The 20,256-nt window shown below is 42.5% G+C and overlaps 1 protein-coding gene across 1 annotated transcript; it reads left to right on the top strand.

Annotated features, from left to right (window-relative positions):
* The first annotated feature begins 3,980 nt into the window (after positions 1 to 3,980).
* On the top strand, positions 3,981 to 6,418 carry LOC119365934 (adenosylhomocysteinase). The gene is made up of 3 exons (XM_037631583.1): positions 3,981 to 4,767; positions 5,294 to 5,830; positions 5,917 to 6,418. The coding sequence occupies exons 1-3, from the start codon at positions 4,057 to 4,059 to the stop codon at positions 6,124 to 6,126; spliced, it is 1,458 nt and encodes a 485-aa protein (XP_037487480.1). The 5' UTR covers positions 3,981 to 4,056; the 3' UTR covers positions 6,127 to 6,418.
* Positions 6,419 to 20,256: the final 13,838 nt, after the last annotated feature.

Here is a 20,256-nt window from a genome sequence, read left to right as displayed (position 1 = left end):
TCCTTAGAAACAAACAAGTTTGAAAAGTTGTGGTAGAAAAAAATTCCACTATGAGAATCGCTTGGTTGATACCAACCTTAACCAAACATCTGGTGGCAATGACCAAATGAAGTCATCACACGTGAAGATGTCACCATCCGGCAAGATTCCACTTCCACGGAGCAGTACTAATTTTCTCCAGCCTGCCTCCCCATTTTCTATGTTCGTCGAGCTCCTTGATGGCAACGTAGAACCACCACACTCGCTAGAGCCACATGTTGGCCGTGCTATCCCAGTAGCTCACGTAAGCACATCGTCTAGGGCATGTACAATGGTGGCATGTGGATACATATGCCCCATGACAAAAAATAATTTGAAGCACCTACATTAATTTTTCCTCTCCAATGCAAGCTATCATTAGTGGGCCTCATTAAGAAATAAAAAATAAAGACTCTAATACACATGCATTTCTACTTTTCATTCCAACTTTTTCAGCTTTTGTCAACGGACCACGCTTTTTCTCTTCAAGCACCCGCCTCCTGGAGAGGATCCTGCTTCCCTATCCGAACCTACTTTACGTCATATCCGATCCTACATGGCATGTGAGGCATCACCTTGAGGCTATGCATTGTACATGCCCTAATACAGTACTACAAACCAGCAGACATAGAGGCACCAACCACACGATCGATCCATCACGGCCTCCACTTGGATTAGTTAATTATAAAGATACCGTCGTGATCAGTAGCTTTACACGGCCTGGATCAAAGTATTGAACTGTTTCCGTTTGCACGGGGAAAGGCAGCGAAGCAAACGCTGCATTCGGATATTTAACTTTGTGTAGGGACCCAAGATGGCGCCTCTGTTTTAGTTTTACTACAAGGAGTTGTCTTCAACCTCGGGCTCTGTTACGTAGGGATTTGTACCCTGCTGCCGAATGTTTCGAACAAACCGTTGCTTGTGAATCCGCAACCGAAATTTCAGAAAAAGAAACACTTGCATCTGAAGAAATGTCGCCGGCCGATGAGATATTTTGCTCTGGGCTCTGGCCAAATATTTCCGGTCCACGAGCACAAAATTACGCCGAACATCGTCAATTTGTCACTGATGGGGTAGGCGCAGACCGATGAGATCATGCGTAGAAAGCATGTCGACACCGGCAACGATCGACCCGAGTTGCTCCCCTCACCCCCTAATTTACGTTAGCTGGCATGATGGCTACACCAGCCAGTACTGGCGTACCGAAAGAGGAGGGAGTACGTGGCGCTTCAGCCGCTAGGGGGTTGGTGGAGGAGGAGTGGACTGGTGGGGTGGGTGCTCGGCCCACAGCAGGATTTTCTGTGGACGCGCGGTGTGTAAATGTCCCCTTCGCGGTTGTTGCAGTCAATGTGTTGTGGCCAACCAAAAAGCTCAGATCTCTCCTCTACCCCTCGGAAAGAAAAATAAAAGTTCAGATCTCTCCTCACCAACCACATGTGCGGGTGCACCTACCGATCCAGATTGTGGGAGGGCACCCATCTCCTTCCATGATGCACAATCATTATCAATTTAAGTTGTTATTTGTGGTAGGTGGTGGTAGGCAGGGGGAAATTTAGGCATGCGCAATCAGTATCTTTTTTGAAATACAACCGTATAATATATTACTCCCTCCGTTCGGAATTACTCGTCCAAGAAATGAATGTATCTAGATGTATTTTAGTTGTAGATACATCCTTTTTACCCATTTTTGTGACAAGTAATTCCGAATGGAGGGAGTAGATGAAAAGAATATTGGCTACAACCATATATAATTGACCTCATAAACATAAATTTGGCACTAAAGAAAATGAAGGTCGCAACTAAAGCCGCAAGCTGAAATATCCGTGTCGAAACCCCAACCAAACTCATCGTTCACGTGGACAACATCGAAAATTTCAATCAGTGAAACACCTATGAAGAATGGTGGAGGATCGAACCTACTTTAATTGGTGCAACTGCAAACCACATCATACAATCGGGATTGTCTATGGCGCCAAGCATATCGAGTCGGGCACCACCCTGATCTTGACGGGCAGATGCGTCGGCATCACTAAACTAAGCCGCATGCCTTGCTCGCATAGGCTCGAAAAGAATGGGTTGTTGAATAAGGCGGTGTTGCCGTGGACAATGCACATAGAGCCCCATCCATATACAATAGAAACAGCTAACCCATCGCCTATGAAGAATGACATAGACAAAAATTACAAAGCTCGTTGGCAAGGTTCTAGAAAAGTGTAGCTCAGGTAAGATAAGAGCCGGAGGACTTTTGTTACAAACAATAACACTATTACCATCAGAGTAACCATCGCTTTAAGGACAAATCCTAACAAAAAGAACTTACAATGCAGTGGACAAGAGATGAGAACACCCCCCTCCCCGTCTCATCGTGCCGGAGCAACGACCATTGGCAAAGTGTGAGGGGCAATTGGTTTAGTATCGCTAGTAGTAGTGTTTCCTTGTATGCGCCGTCACAAAAAGCGGTAGCATGTTTAATCATGCATGCATTTTCCTCTCCATATAAATATCTATAATGAACCATGTGAAAAAACACTACATTATGTAAATCTTAAAATAGACAACTTCTAGCTATTTCGCAAACCCACTACTAGTTGGTCAAAGTGGAAACAATGACGATGCCATGAACTTCTTCTTTGTCAACCCTCTTAGGTTTGGTTTCTCCACAGTCAAGCATAGCATGAATCGCCTTCATGCATCCCACTGCCACCAAATATAGCTTCGCAACCACATGTGTCGTCAAGGCTACCCTGCATGTCCATCTTTACACCCAGATCTGGTCAAGATCTTTCTTGAACCTTTTTGCGTCAATTGCATGAGGCCCCTTTGTTACAATTGTTGGGTTTCCCTCCCATATTTTTTGCTATCATGTTGTTGAATTGGCACAACAACTTGATGTCTTACTTCATGGGTTGAGCTAAAATGTCGTGTGAAGTCATGGAGTGGAGAGTTATGTGGAACCTAGTTACTAAAACACATAAGCATTGCTTTTAGTTGGTGTTTTTTCATCACGCAAAGTGTTCAACCCGATCCAAGATTGGATAATTTGAACACTTTTTTGTTCATGTTTATTGCTTTCGATTTGGTTCATCATCGTAATGAGATGGGGTATAGAGGTAAAAGTTTGTTCAACATTGATTTGTGGAAAATGGTGTGTCACCGAGGCCAAGCGCTCGGGACCGTGTCTACATAGTCTAGGTCTTAGTTGTTAGGGCCTCTCAAATGGCTGGTGGTGTGACTTCAGCGACGGTGTGACAATGACGATGAATAAGTGTGCTCCAAATCCTTCACCAATGCTGCAATTTCCTTCGTCATCGGCTATGTATCCAGAAACCCACGTGTGCTCGGGCTGGATCTTGGGTCAGGGTCGTCTACATTAGACTTTTATTAGTCTAATACGCGATGGGCCGACAATGCATCAGAAGTTTTGATTTGGGCTTCATGTGTCAAGTCAATGTTTATCGTCCTCCTATGCTCTCTTTTGCGGTGGCGAAGACAACACGGGTTACATGGGTGTGTCTTTTGACGCACCATCGAGTTCTCCCGCGGCTCGTGGATCCACGTTGTTGTTGCTTCTTGACAGAATTTCACGACTTCTCGACTACGCGTGTCGGTATTACTTTGTTTGTTTACCGATGGCGGAACTTCGTTGACGCCATCCACATGTGCGGGATGAAGATGACGCAGGAGTTTTAAGAACTAGATTGATTTTTCTTTTTTCTGGGGTGCGTTCTTGTAATGCCGGTTGCCTAATTTGAGCCCTCGGAGATAAAACCCACAGGGTGAATTTTGCAAAATATATCTCAGCCGGTAGGGTTTTCCTCGCAAATCTCGTGGTGGTTTGGTGAGGTGCGCCTCCGAGCGTCGATAGGCAATCGAACGGTCTGGACTGGAAACTTTGCGGAATTGTAGAATGCAGCTGGTCCATTTCCACCGGACCCGTTCCCCATAAAACCCTCCTCACCCCCACCCTCTACCATCGCCGCCTCCTCCCATCACTCTTCTTCTTCCTCCTCTGCCAGATCCAATCCACCAACCTTCTCCATGGCGCTCTCCGTGGAGAAGACCTCGTCGGGCCGGGAGTACAAGGTCAAGGACCTCTCCCAGGCCGACTTCGGCCGCCTCGAGCTCGAGCTCGCCGAGGTCGAGATGCCCGGCCTCATGGCCTGCCGCACCGAGTTCGGCCCCTCGCAGCCCTTCAAGGGCGCCCGGATCTCCGGCTCCCTCCACATGACCATCCAGACCGCCGTCCTCATCGAGACCCTCACCGCCCTCGGCGCCGAGGTCCGCTGGTGCTCCTGCAACATCTTCTCCACCCAGGACCACGCCGCCGCCGCCATCGCCCGCGACTCCGCGGCCGTCTTCGCCTGGAAGGGCGAGACCCTCGAGGAGTACTGGTGGTGCACCGAGCGCTGCCTCGACTGGGGCGTCGGCGGCGGCCCCGACCTCATCGTCGACGACGGCGGTGACGCCACGCTGCTCATCCACGAGGGCGTCAAGGCCGAGGAGGAGTTCGAGAAATCCGGCAAGGTTCCCGACCCGGAGTCCACCGACAACCCCGAGTTCAAGATCGTCCTCACCATCATCCGCGACGGGCTCAAGACCGACGCCAGCAAGTACCGCAAGATGAAGGAGAGGCTCGTCGGTGTCTCCGAGGAGACCACCACCGGCGTCAAGAGGCTCTACCAGATGCAGGAGTCCGGCACCCTCCTCTTCCCCGCCATCAACGTCAACGACTCCGTCACCAAGAGCAAGGTATACTTCCTTCCCCTGGTTCCCATTTTCCATTTCAGATCTGATGCTCCGTGTCAGCGCGTTTCTACTTGTTTGAGCGTAGTAGTATTGTTGTGGTTTACATGTTTATGTTGTAGATCTGATATTTTAATATTTAGATCTCGTTGTTGCCTAGTTTAGATGCTGCTTCAGTACTAGACCTGGATCTGTATCTTTGTCTTTGGGTTTAGTGTTTGTTACGCTGGTTGTTGACTAACTAACTAACTAATGATAACATTAGTCACATTGTTTTCTGGATCTGACGGCCAGGGAGGGTCTAATTATAGAGTAACCTGCCTACCAAATTTTATTATTTCAGTGCACTCATTTGAGCGTGAAACACTACTATGCCATGCACTGAATTATGTGATTTGCCCTGTGTAGTTTTTTTTTAAATGTACTCTTGTTCTGTTTTAATCTAAAGGTAGAATTCAATGACATTTTCACCTTGCTAACAATTACTAATCTATGTTGTAATAAAATACTAATATATGTTTCTCCTGAACAGTTTGACAACCTTTACGGTTGCCGTCACTCGCTCCCTGATGGTCTTATGAGGGCCACTGATGTTATGATCGCCGGCAAGGTCGCCGTGGTCTGCGGTTACGGTGATGTTGGCAAGGGCTGTGCCGCCGCACTCAAGCAGGCTGGTGCCCGTGTGATCGTGACAGAGATTGACCCCATCTGTGCCCTTCAGGCCCTGATGGAGGGTATCCAGATCCTCACCTTGGAGGATGTTGTCTCTGAGGCTGACATCTTTGTGACCACCACCGGAAACAAGGACATCATCATGGTCGACCACATGAGGAAGATGAAGAACAACGCCATTGTCTGCAACATTGGCCACTTTGACAATGAGATCGACATGAACGGCCTTGAGACCTACCCTGGTGTCAAGCGCATCACCATCAAGCCCCAGACTGACCGTTGGGTCTTCCCCGAGACCAAGACTGGCATCATTGTTCTTGCTGAGGGTCGTCTGATGAACCTTGGATGTGCCACTGGCCACCCCAGCTTTGTCATGTCCTGCTCATTCACCAACCAGGTATGGCCAATGTGCAGTCTCCTGTCAACCATCAGTTAACAACTAATACAACTATGATCTAACATCCGATTTTGTTCTTGTTCCAGGTTATTGCTCAGCTTGAGTTGTGGAACGAGAAGGCCAGTGGCAAGTATGAGAAGAAGGTGTACGTTCTCCCCAAGCACCTCGACGAGAAGGTCGCGGCCCTCCACTTGGGCAAGCTCGGCGCCAGGCTGACCAAGCTCACCAAGTCCCAGTCTGACTACATTAGCATCCCAATTGAGGGTCCTTACAAGCCTGCGGCTTACCGGTACTAGTGTGTCTAGCATGACTAGCGGCTGGCCTGAGCCCGAGTCGGAGCAGCGGCACCAACGGGAACTCTATCAACTATCCTGTTTCCCTTCTATTATCTTACATGCTGTCTCTTAGGCGGAGGATTTGTTATTATGGTTATGTTTTGAGCCTTGTGAGGGTTGGGAGAGGCGGCGTTTGCTTTTGCCCAGAAATAATGGCATTATTATTGGTTTAAGTGAGGAGGTGTGCTTTTCCAGATACAGTTTTGTCTCGTTTGTTCTACCATGCCTGAAATCCTTAGCAAGCTGTAGCTCATATTTTGTGTGGTTCCTTAATGACTATTGCCGTAAATGCTTGTTTGTCACTGAAGTTTCATGACAACGTCATGTCACAGAAGGGTTTCTTTCAAATATGAATTCAGTGGCGTATTTTGTTGGTTAAATCATATGTAAAAAACTGGTGTATTTAATTGGTTAAGCTGAATATAAAAAAAATATGCCTCGACCTTAACGAGGTTCCGTCTTTTATGGCAGAATTTCCCTTTAACGTGGGAGTACAATATAGTGGGAAGTTGTTTTTTGTGAATGATATGATCTCTAGACGACGTGAAGTTCAGCATGTGAGCTCAAATGAGATCGGGTGAGCAGTAAAATAAAAAATATATTTAAACATATTCAAAATAATCTGATTTTTTTATAGCAAACTTTGACAAATGTTCAGAGCTTGCAACCATTCTTCATGAAATCACGTCTGTGGAAGTTTTGGCAAAAAAAAATTTGATATTGTGAAAATAATACTTGCCGAAGTATTTTGGAACACTAATTTTGTTTGTTCTGCCACAACTTCCACAAATGTGATTTTATGATGGAATTTTACAAGCTCTTTGGATATTTGTCAAAGTCCTTCATAAAAGAATTCAGATTTTTCTAATATTTCTTAAATGTTTTTAGAGTTACTGTTCATCCCAAGCTCAACGCTCTGGTGTAGAAGGGCACTTCCGTATCTAGAGAGCATTCCTGTTTACATCAACTCCTAGCAAAACGGCCCGAGAGCCATGCCCACTGGAGAATGGAGGATGCAGAATCAGCCTAGCTGCCGCTCTGTGCGGCAGGTAATGTGGCATCACAGGGTATCAAACCCAGAATCTTTTTTTTTTGAGAGAAAACCCTTAAGAACCCTTAAGAACAAAACCCGAGAGCATATTTGAAATATTTCCGTAATTCTGAATGCAATTTTTTCTTAGGCAACACAAATCATTAAAAACTGTTACATTATCCGAAAAATCATAAACAATTATTTTGAAACGGGAACATTTTTTGTAATTCAACAACAAAATTTGGAAAAGCGGACAATTTTTAAAGCTCCGAAACAAAATATGAAACATGGATTTTTTTTTGAAAACCGTGAACAATTATTTTGAAACGGGAACATTTTTTGTAATTCAACAACAAAATTTGGAAAAGCGGACATTTTTTAAGCTCCCAAACAAAATAATATGAAACATGAACATTTTTTGAAAACTGCGAACAATTTTTGAAACTCCTAAAAACTGGAAACATGAACATTCTTAAAAATTATTGAAAATGGGAACTTTTTTTTAAAGTTTTTAATAATTTTTAATAACCTTACAAACAATTTTCGAAAAAACACAAACAAAATAGGAAAACATGAACATTTTTTGAAATTTACGAACAATTTTTGAAACACGGACAATTTTTCATACTCTTGAAAGATGGAAATATGATTTTTTTTTAAATTTTGTGAACTTTTTTTGAAATTCGTCAGCATATCAAAGAAAAACATTCTGAACAAATTTTTGAGCCACGGACATTTTTCGAAATTTGCGAACATTATCTTGAAATATGGATCATTTTTTGAAATTGACGAACATTTTGTAAATCGAGAACATTTTTTGAAAACCTGAAATGTTTGAACTTTAGGAACATTTTGAAAACTCAATTTTTTTTGAAATGTGAGAACATTTTTTGAAAGCACAAACATTTTTTCCAATTTGTGAACATGCTTTTTGAAAACACAAGTTTTTAAAAACCCCGAACATATTTTCAAATTTTCGAACAATTTTGAACTCTAAACATTGTTAAATTTTGCGCATTTTGAAAAAAGAAATAGAAAAAGGAAAGAAAAGGAAAAAGAATAAAGAAACATGAAAGATAAAAACGAAAACGAAAATAATAAATAAATAATAATAATAAAAAAACCTAAATGAAAACCAGCCAAAAAAACAACAGGAAAAAAGAAAAACTGATTCAGGGAACCTTCTAGAAAGTTCCCAAAACCGGAGAAAACCGTTGCTACGCTAATCGTAACGGGCTGGCCCAGATCGCGTCTCTCCCTCCTGGATCTTGTGCGAACCCTGGACGTCTTGACGCATCGTGCGTCACATTGGATTTTCCCAACTTGTATGGCACGTGACTAGCGCAGGCAAATCCTATCTGACTCGTGTTGCATCAAATAATTGTTGTTTCACACAAAGCCACCGAGCTCGTCTGGCCCATCCACGTTTCGGAGTCTAGTATCACGTTCCAAAGTTCTGTACGCTGGTTCCGGTTTTGGAAACATGTTCCAGCCCAGGTTTTTATCGATTTTGGGAGCCTTCTAGAGGGTTCTTAAAATGATTTTTCTCCTTTGGTTTTAATGGTTTTTCCTTTTGGGGCATGCTACGGCTTTGCCGCCTTGGTATCCATTAGAACTGGCGCCATCTAGCGCCCAACATCGTCCTCATCATTGCAACAAGGGTAGTGTTACAGAACCTAATGCAACATACATGATGTTGCAGATTTTTTTACTTTATTTTTTTGCAATATGGGTATTGTTATCAAAGAAAATTTTGCACACAGATGATATTGCAAAAAAAAAGGAAAACCTGCGCAAACACACACGCAAATGCACGTGTCGCGTGGAGGCAGTAGACGCTTGTGCGCGATCCGCCAGCTGAAACGAAGCGTTCTATAGGGTTCTTCAACTAGTTTTTTCTCCCTTGGTTTATGGTTTATGGTTTATGGTTTTTGTTTTTTCTTCTTTCATTTTTTCTGTTCCTTTTTCCCATAAATTCACAAATTTCAAAATATGTTCAAAAGCTTAAAATTGATCAGAGTTTCAAAAGTTGTTCTTTTCCGAAAAATAATCATAATTTCAAAAAAGTACATTTTGAAAAATTATTCGCATTATTGAAAATGTGATTTTTTTAAAAATGCTCAAAAGCTGTTTACTTTTCTAAAACATGTTTGTTTTTTCAAAAAAATTGTTCCCCTTTTCAGAAACAAATTGGAATATAAAAATTGTTCACAATATTCAATAAATGTTTGATTTTGAAAATATTTTGGTTGCTTTTTAGTAAAATATTTGAAATTTTAAAAATTGTTTAAAATTCTGAAAATTATTTGCCCTTGGCGGAGGATTTTTTATGGTTATGTCTTGAGGCTCAGAGGGTTGGGAGTGGCAATTTTTGTTGTTTGCCTAGAAATAATGACATCGTTATTGGTTTAAGTTAGGTGGGGTTCTTTTCCATATTTCCTTTGCAAGTTGTTGATCATATTTTGCATCGTTTATTTATAACTATGACCGATGTTTATTTATTGTTTTCCAATGCAATTTATGCCTTACTTTTTTATAGTGAGAAGTCCATATTAGTTCTATTGTATCGCCCACTTCCGCTTTTCGAAACCTACTATTAAAAAAAGTAGTCATATGTCAAAGAAAATATATGCTACTTGTGAGGTGCGTTGGAATTTCCCCCGAAGAGCAGAAGAGATGCAACACAATAGAGATAAGTATTTTTCTCAGTGAGAACCAATACATCAATCCAGTAGGAGAATCACGCAATGCCTCGTGAATAGCATCTGCACACACAAAAGCAAATACTTGCACCCAACGCGAGCAAGAGGGTTGTCAATCCCCTTGAACTCGTTATTTGTAAGGATCAAATCTTGTAGTAGTAGATAGATAAATTACAAAACAAATTAAAAGAAATAAAATATAATTTTGTTTTTTATATATGATAAAGGTAGACCTGGACGCCATAATTTTCACTAGAGTCTTCTCTCTCAAACACATAACATACGGTGAGTGAACAAATTGTTGTCGGGTAATTAATAGAAAAGTGCATAGTTATGATGATATTCAAGGCCATGATCATGTATTAGGCATCATGTCCAAGACAAGTAGATCGACTCCTGCCTCATCTACTACTATTACTCCACCCATCGACCGCTATCCAACATGCATATAGGGTATTAAGTTAATAAAAACAGAGTAACACCTTAAGCAAGATGGCGTAATGTAGACAAAATAAACTCAACTAATATAAATAAACCCCGTCGTTTTACCCTTAATGCCAATAATACAAATACGTGTCTTGTCCCCTTCTGCAACTGTGATAGAGCACACCAAGATTAAATCCACCACAAATCACCTCTCCAACTGAAGATAAATCAATCTAGTTGACCAAACCAAACGGATAGATTAGAGAGAAATACAAAGCTATAATAATAATGCATAATAAAGTTCAGAAAAGACTCCATTACTTATCATAGATATTCAGATCATAAACCCACAATTCGTCATATCCCAACAAACACACCGCAAAAGAAGATTACATCAGATAGATCTCCAAGGACATCGAGAAGAACATTGTATTGAAGATCAAAGAGAGAGAAGAAACCATCTAGCTACTAGCCATGGACCCGTAGGTTTATGGAACTACTCACGTATCATCGGAAGGAAGCAAGGATGATGTAGAAGCCCTCCGTGATCAATTTTCCCCCTCCGGCAGAGTACCGAAAGAGGCCTCCAGATGGGATCGCGGAAGAACAGAAACGACAAAAAAGTGTTTCATATGGGTCTCTAGTATATTGGGAATATTTAGGAATTTATAGAGACAGAATTTGGTCAAAAGGTGCCATGAGGGCCCCACAAGCTCAGGGGGCGGCCCCTGGTGAGCTTGCCGCTCCCTCGTGACTCTTCCGGTCTTCTCCAGAACCTTCCCGGTGAAGGAAATATGCCCTAGAGGCAATAATAAAGTTATTATTTATTTCCTTATATCATGATAAATGTTTATTATTCATGCTAGAATTGTATTAACCGGAAACATAATACACGTGTGAATACATAGACAAACATAGTGTCACTAGTATGCCTCTACTTGACTAGCTCGTTGATCAAAGATGGTTGTGTTTCCTAGCCATAGACATGAGTTTTCATTTGATTAAGGGGATCACATCATTAGGAGAATGATGTGATTGACTTGACCCATTCTGTTAGCTTAGCACTTGATCGTTTAGTATGTTGCCATTGCTTTCTTCATGACTTATACATGTTCCTATGACTATGAGATTATGCAACTCCCGTTTACCGAAGGAACACTTTGTGTGCTACCAAACGTCACTGGGTGATTATAAAGGAGCTCTACATGTGTCTCCAAAGGTACATGTTGAGTTAGCATATTTTGAGAGGATTTGTCACTCCGATTGTCGGAGAGGTATCTCTGGGCCCTCTCGGCAATGCAAATCACTATAAGCCTTGCAAGCAATGTAGCTAATGAGTTAGTTGGACGATGCATTACATAACAAGTAAAGAGACTTGTCGGTAACGAGATTGAACTAGGTATTGAGATACCGACGATCGAATCTTGGGAAAGTAACATACCGATGACAAAGGAAACAACGTATGTAGTTATGCGGTTTGACCGATAAAAGATTTTCGTAGAATATGTGGGAACCAATATGAGCATCCAGGTTCTGCTATTGGTTATTGATCGAAAATGAGTCTCGGTCATGTCTACATAGTTCTCGAACCCGTAGGGTCCGCACGGTTAAAGTTTGGTGACGATCGATATTATGAGTTTTTGTATTTTGATGTACCAAAGGTAGTTCGGAGTCCTGGATATGATCACGCACATGACGAGGAGTCTCGAAATGGTCGAGATGTAAAGATCGATATATTGGGTGACTATGTTCGGACACCAGAATGGTTTCGGGGAGTTTCGGACATATACCGGAGTACCGGGGGGTTACCGGAACCCCCCGGGGAGCTTAATGGGCCAAGATGTGCCTTAGTGGAGAAGAGGAGGGGCGGCTAGGGCTGACCGCATGCCCCCTCCCCCTCTAGTCCAAATTGGACAAGGAGGGGGGGGGCGCCTCCTTTCCTTCCTCCTCTCTCCTTCCCTTCCTTCCCCCCTCCTACTCCAACTAGGAAAAAGAGGGATCCTACTCCCGGTGGGAGTAGGACTCCTCCCTGGCGCGCCCTCCTCCTAGCCGGCTGCCCCCTCCCCCCGATCCTTTCTATACGGGGGCAGGGGGCACCTCTAGACACAACAATTGATCTCTTGATCTCTTAGCCGTATGCGGTGCCCCCCTCCACCATATTCCACCTCGGTAATATCGTACTGGTGCTTAGGCGAAGCTCTGCGTTGGTAGAATCATCAACACTGTCATCACGCCATCAGGCTGACGGAACTCTCCCGCAAAGCTCTGCTGGATCGGAGTTCATGGGACGTCATCGAGCTGAACGTGTGCTGAACTCGGAGGTGCCGTACGTTCGGTACTTGATCGGTTGGATCGTGAAGACGTACGACTACATCAACCGCATTGTGCTAACGCTTCCACTTTCAGTCTACGAGGGTACGTGGACAACACTCTCCCCTCTTGTTGCTATGCATCACCATGATCTTGCGTGTGCGTAGGATTTTTTTTGAAATTACTATGTTCCCCAATAGTGGCATCCGAGCCAGGTTTTATGCGTAGATGTTATATGCACGAGTAGAACACAAGTGAGTTGTGGGCGATACAGGTCATACTGCTCACCAGCATGTCATACTTTGGTTCGGCGGTATTGTTGGATTAAGCAGCCCGGACCGACATTACGCGTACGCTTACGCGAGACTGGTTCTACCGACGTGCTTTGCACATAGGTGGCTGGCGGGTGTTAGTTTCTCTAACTTTAGTTGAACCGAGTGTAGCTACGCCTGGTCCTTGAGAAGGTTAAAACAACACTAAATTGACGAACTATCGTTGTGGTTTTGATGCGTAGGTAAGAACGGTTCTTGCTCAGCCCATAACAGCCATGTAAAACTTGCAACAACAAAGTAGAGGACGTCTAACTTGTTTTTGTAGGGCATGTTGTGATGTGATATGGTCAAGACATGATGCTAAATTTTATTGTATGAGATGATCATGTTTTGTAACAAAGTTATCGGCAACTGGCAGGAGCCATATGGTTGTCACTTTATTGTATGCAATGCAATTGCCCTGTAATTGCTTTACTTTATCACTAAGCGGTAGCGATAGTCATAGAAGCAATAGTTGGCGAGACGACAACGATGGTACGATGGAGATAAAGGTGTCGCGCCGGTGACGATGGTGGTCATGACGGTGCTTCGGAGATGGAGATCACAAGCACAAGATGATGATGGCCATATCATATCACTTATATTGATTGAATGTGATGTTTATCCTTTATGCATCTTATTTTGCTTGATTGATGGTAGCATTATAAGATGATCTCTCACTAAATTTCAAGGTATAAGGGTTCTCCCTGAGTATGCACCGTTGCGAAAGTTCTTCGTGCTGAGACACCACGTGATGATCGGGTGTGATAAGCTCTACGTTCAAATACAACGAGTGTAAGACAGTTTTTACACACGCAGAATACTCAGGTTAAACTTGACGAGCCTAGCATATACAGATATGGCCTCGGAATACTAAGACCGAAAGGTCGAGCGTGAATCATATAGTAGATATGATCAACATAGTGATGTTCACCATTGAAAACTACTCCATCTCACATGATGATCGGACATGGTTTAGTTGATTTGGATCACGTGATCACTTAGATGATTAGAGGGATGTCTATCTAAGTGGGAGTTCTTAAGTAATATGATTAATTGAACTTAAATTTATCATGAACTTAGTACCTGATAGTATTTTGCTTGTCTATGTTTGTTGTAGATAGATGGACCGTGCTGTTGTTCCGTTGAATTTTAATGCGTTCCCTGAGAAAGCTAAGTTGAAAGATGATGGTAGCAATTACACGGACTGTGTCCGTAACTTGAGGGTTATCCTCATTGCTGCACATAAGAGTTACGTCCTGGAAGCACCGCTAGGTGTACCACCCGCGCCAGCAACTGCAGACATTGTGAATGCCTGGCAGTCACGTGTTGATGACTACTCTATAGTTCAGTGTGCCATGCTTTACGACTTAGAACCAGGACTTCAACGACGTTTTGAACGTCATGGAGCATATGAGATGTTCCAGGAGTTGAAGTTAATATTTCAAGCAAATGCCCGGATTGAGAGATATGAAGTCTCCAATAAGTTCTATAGCTGCAAGATGGAGGAGAATAGTTCCGTCGGTGAACATATACTCAAAATGTCTGGGTATAATAGTCACTTGATTCAACTGGGAGTTAATCTTCCTGATGATAGTGTCATTGACATAATTCTTCAATCACTGCCACCAAGCTACAAGAGCTTCGTGATGAACTATAATATGCAAGGGATGAACAATACTATTCCCGAGCTCTTCGCGATGCTAAAAGCTGCAGAGGTAGAAATCAAGAAGGAGCATCAAGTGTTGATGGTCAACAAGACCACCAGTTTCAAGAAAAAGGGTAAAGGGAAGAAGAAGGGGAACTTCAAGAAGAACGGCAAGCAAGTTGCCGTTCAAGAGAAGAAACCTAAGTCTGGACCTAAGCCTGAGACTAAGTGCTTCTACTGCAAAGGGACTGGTCACTGGAAGCGGAACTACCCCAAGTATTTGGCGGATAAGAAGGATGGCAAGGTGAACAAAGGTATATGTGATATACATGTTATTGATGTGTACCTTACTAATGCTCGCAGTAGCACCTGGGTATTTGATACTGGTTCTGTTGCTAATATTTGCATCTCGAAACAGGGACTATGGATTAAGCAAAGATTGGCTAAGGACGAGGTGACGATGCGTGTGGGAAATGGTTCCAAAGTCGATGAGATCGCGGGCGGCACGCTACCTCTACATCTACCTTCAGGATTAGTTTTAGACCTGAATAATTGTTATTTGGCGCCAGCGTTGAGCATGCACATTATATCTGGATCTTGTTTGATGCGAGACGATTATTCATTTAAATCAAAGAATAATGGTTGTTCTGTTTATATGAGTAATATCTTTTATGGTCATGCACCCTTGAAGAGTGGTCTATTTTTATTGAATCTTGATAGTAGTGATACACATATTCATAATGTTGAAGCCAAAAGATGCAGAGTTGATAATGATAGTGCAACTTATTTGTGGCACTGCCGTTTGGGTCATATTGGTGTAAAGCGCATGAAGAAACTCCATACTGATGGACTTTTGGAATCACTTGATTATGAATCACTTGGTAGTTGCGAACCATGCCTCATGGGAAAGATGACTAAAACGCCGTTCTCCGGAACTATGGAGCGAGCAATAGATTTATTGGAAATCATATATACCGATGTATATGGTCCAATGAATAATGAGGCTCGCGACGGATATCGTTATTTTCTCACCTTCACTGATGATTTAAGCAGATATGGGTATATCTACTTAATGAAACATAAGTCTGAAACATTTGAAAAGTTCAAAGAATTTCAGAGTGAAGTGGAAAATCATCATAACAAGAAAATAAAGTTTCTATGATCTGATCGTGGAGGAGAATATTTGAGTTACAAGTTTGGTCTACATTTGAAACAATACGGAATAGTTCCACAACTCACGCCACCCGGAACACCATGTAATGGTGTGTCCGAACGTCGTAATCGTACTTTACTAGATATGGTGCGATCAATGATGTCTCTTACTGATTTACCGCTATCGTTTTGGGGTTATGCTTTAGAGACGGCTGCATATACGCTAAATAGGGCACCATCAAAATCCGTTGAGACGACGCCTTATGAACTGTGGTTTGGCAAGAAACCAAAGTTGTCGTTTCTTAAAGTTTGGGGTTGCGATGCTTATGTGAAAAAACTTCAACCTGATAAGCTCGAACCCAAATTGGAGAAATGTGTCTTCATAGGATACCCAAAGGAGACTATTGGGTACACCTTCTATCACAGATCCGAAGGCAAGACTTTTGTTGCTAAATTTGGATCCTTTCTAGAGAAGGAGTTTCTCTCGAAAGAAGTGAGTGGGAGGAAAGTAGAACTTGATGAGCTAACTGTACCTGCTCCCTTATTGGAAAGTAGTTCATCACAGAAACCGGTTCCTGTGACACCTACACCAATTATTGAGGAAGCTAATGATATTGATCATGAAACTTTAGATCAAGTTACTACCGAACCTCATAGGTCAACCAGAGTAAGATCCGCACCAGAGTGGTATGGTAATCCTATTCTGGAGGTCATGTTACTTGACCATGGCGAACCTACGAACTATGAGGAAGCGATGATGAGCCCAGATTCCGCAAAATGGCTTGAGGCCATGAAATCTGAGATGGGATCCATGTATGAGAACAAAGTATGGACTTTGGTTGACTTGCCCGATGATCGGCAAGCCGTCGAGAATAAATGGATCTTTAAGAAGAAGACTGACGCTGATGGTAATGTTATTGTCTACAAAGCTCGACTTGTTGCGAAAGGTTTTCTCCAAGTTCAAGGGGTTGACTATGATGAGACTTTCTCACCCATAGCGATGCTTAAGTCTGTCCGAATCATGTTAGCAATTGCCGCATTTTATGATTATGAAATATGGCAAATGGATGTCAAAACTGTATTCCTGAATGGATTTCTAGAAGAAGAGTTGTATATGATGCAACCAGAAGGTTTTGTCAATCCAAAAGGTGCTAACAAAGTGTCCAAGCTCCAGCGATTCATTTATGGACTGGTGCAAGCCTCTCAGAGTTGGAATAAACGCTTTGATAGTGTGATCAAAGCATATGGTTTTATATAGACTTTTGGAGACGCCTGTATTTACAAGAAAGTGAGTGGGAGCTCTGTAGCATTTCTGATATTATATGTAGACGACATATTGTTGATTGGAAATGATATAGAATTTCTGGATAGCATAAAAGGATACTTGAATAAAAGTTTTTCAATGAAAGACCTCGATGAAGCTGTTTATATATTGGGCATCAAGATCTATAGAGATAGATCAAGACGCTTAATTGGACTTTCACAAAGCACATACCTTGATAAAGTTTTGAAAAAGATCAAAATGGATCAAGAAAAGAAAGGGTTCTTGCCTGTATTACAAGGTGTGAAGTTGAGTCAGACTCAATGCCCGACCACTGCAGAAGATAGAGAGAGAATGAAAGATGTTCCCTATGCTTCAGCCATAGGCTCTATCATGTATGCGATGCTGTGTACCAGACCTGATGTGTGCCTTGCTATTAGTTTGGCAGGGAGGTACCAAAGTAATCCAGGAATGGATCATTGGACATCGGTCAAGAATATCCTGAAATACCTGAAAAGGACTAAGGATATGTTTCTCGTTTATGGAGGTTACAAAGAGCTAGTCGTAAATGGTTACGTCGATGCAAGCTTTGACACTGATCCGGACAATTCTAAACCGCAAACCGGATACATGTTTATATTGAACGGTGGAGCTGTCAGTTGGTGCAGTTCTAAACAAAGCGTCGTGGCGGGATCTACGTGTGAAGCGGAGTACATAGCTTCTTCGGAAGCAACAAATGAAGGAGTCTGGATGTAGGAGTTCATATCTGATCTAGGTGCCATACCTAGTGCATCGGGTCCAATGAAAATCTTTTGTGACAATACTGGTGCAATTGACTTGGCAAAGGAATCCAAAATTCACAAGAGAACCAATCACATCGAGAGATGCTTCAATTCCATTCGGGACCAAGTCCAGGTGGGAGACATAGAGATTTGCAAGATACATATGGATCTGAATGTTGCACACCCTTTGACTAAGCCTCTTCCACGAGCAAAACATGATCAGCACCAAGGCTCCATGGGTGTTAGAATCATTACTGTGTAATCTAGATTATTGACTCTAGTGCAAGTGGGAGACTGAAGGAAATATGCCCTAGAGGCAATAATAAAGTTATTATTTATTTCCTTATATCAAGATAAATGTTTATTATTCATGCTAGAATTGTATTAACCGGAAACATAATACATGTGTGAATACATAGACAAACATAGTGTCACTAGTATGCCTCTACTTGACTAGCTCGTTGATCAAAGATGGTTGTGTTTCCTAGCCATAGACATGAGTTGTCATTTGATTAACGGGATCACATCATTAGGAGAATGATGTGATTGACTTGACCCACTCCGTTAGCTTAGCACTTGATCGTTTAGTATGTTGCTATTGCTTTCTTCATGACTTATACATGTTCCTATGACTATGAGATTATGCAACTCCCATTTACCGGAGGAACACTTTGTGTGCTACCAAATGTCACTGGGTGATTATAAAGGAGCTCTACAGGTGTCTCCAATGGTACATGTTGAGTTAGCATATTTCGAGATTAGGATTTGTCACTCCGATTGTCGGAGAGGTATCTCTGGGCCCTTTCGATAATGCACATCAATATAAACCTTGCAAGCAATGTAGCTGATGAGTTAGTTGCGGGATGATGCATTACATAACGAGTAAAGAGACTTGCCGGTAACGAGATTGAACTAGGTATTTGATACGTCTCCAACGCATATATAATTTATGAAGCATTCATGCTATATTATTATGTGTTTTGGATGATTATGGGCTTTATTATACACTTTTATATTACTTTTAGGACTAACCTATTAACTGGAGGCCCAACCCATATTGCTGTTTTCTGGCCTATTTCAGTGTTTCGAAGAAAAGGAATATCAAACGGAGTCCAAACGGAATGAAACCTTCGGAAAAGTTATTTTTTGGAACAGAAGCAATCCCGGGAACTTGGAGTGCAAGCCAGGGAAGCGTCGAGGAAGCCACGAGATAGGGGGGCGCGCCCACCCCCTGGGCGTGCCCTCCACCCTCGTGGGCCCCTCAAGGCTCCCCCGACCGACTTCTTTCGCCTATATATTCCCATATACCCTAAAACCATCGAGGGACAAGATAGGTTGGGAGTTTCACCGCCGCAAGCCTCTGTAGCCACCAAAAACCTCTTGGGAGCCCGTTCTGGCACCCTGCCGGAGGGGGGAACCCATCACCGGTGGGCATCTTCATCATCCCGGCGCTCTCCATGACAAGAAGGGAGTAGTTCACCCTCGGGGCTGAGGGTATGTACCAGTAGCTATGTGTTTGATCTCTCTCTCTCTCTCTCTCTCTCTCTCGTGTTTTCTCTATGGCCCAATCTTGATGTATCGCGAGCTTTGCTATTATAGTTGGATCTTATGATGTTTCTCCCCCTCTACTCTCTTGTGATGAATTGAGTTTTCCCTTTGAAGTTATCTTGTCAGATTGAGTCTTTAAGGATTTGAGAACACTTGATGTATGTCTTGCCATGCTTATCTGTGGTGACAATGGGATATCACGTGATCCACTTGATGTATGTTTTGGTGATCAACTTGCGGGTTCCGCCCATGAACCTATGCATAGGGGTTGGCACACGTTTTCATCTTGACTCTCCGGTAGAAAATTTGGGGCACTCTTTGAAGTACTTTGTGTTGGTTGGATAGATGAATCTGAGATTGTGTGATGCATATCGTATAATCATGCCCAAGGATACTTGAGGTGACAATGGAGTATCTAGGTGACATTAGGGTTTTGGTTGATTTGTGTCTTAAGGTGTTGTTCTAGTATGTACTCTATGATAGATTGAACGGAAAGAATAGCTTCATGTTATTTTACTACGAACTCTTGAATAGAGAAAACAGAAAGGATAACTTTGAGGTGGTTTCGTACCCTACCATAATATTTTCGTTTGTTCTCCGCTATTAGTGGCTCTGGAGTGACTCTTTGTTGCATGTTGAGGGATAGTTATTTGATCCAATTATGTTATTATTGTTGAGAGAACTTGCACTAGTGAAAGTATGAACCCTAGGCCTTGTTTCCTACCATTGCAATACCGTTTGTGCTCACTTTTATCATTAGTTACCTTGCTGTTTTTATATTTTCAGATTACAAAAACCTATATCTACCATCCATATAGCACTTGTATCACCATCTCTTCGCCGAACTAGTGCACCTATACAATTCACCATTGTATTGGGTGTGTTGGGGACACAAGAGACTCTTTGTTATTTGGTTGC

Source organism: Triticum dicoccoides, chromosome 2B, assembly GCF_002162155.2.
Source record: "Triticum dicoccoides isolate Atlit2015 ecotype Zavitan chromosome 2B, WEW_v2.0, whole genome shotgun sequence".
Taxonomy (NCBI): Eukaryota; Viridiplantae; Streptophyta; class Magnoliopsida; order Poales; family Poaceae; genus Triticum; species Triticum dicoccoides.
This window is presented reverse-complemented; position numbering and strand designations above follow the sequence as displayed.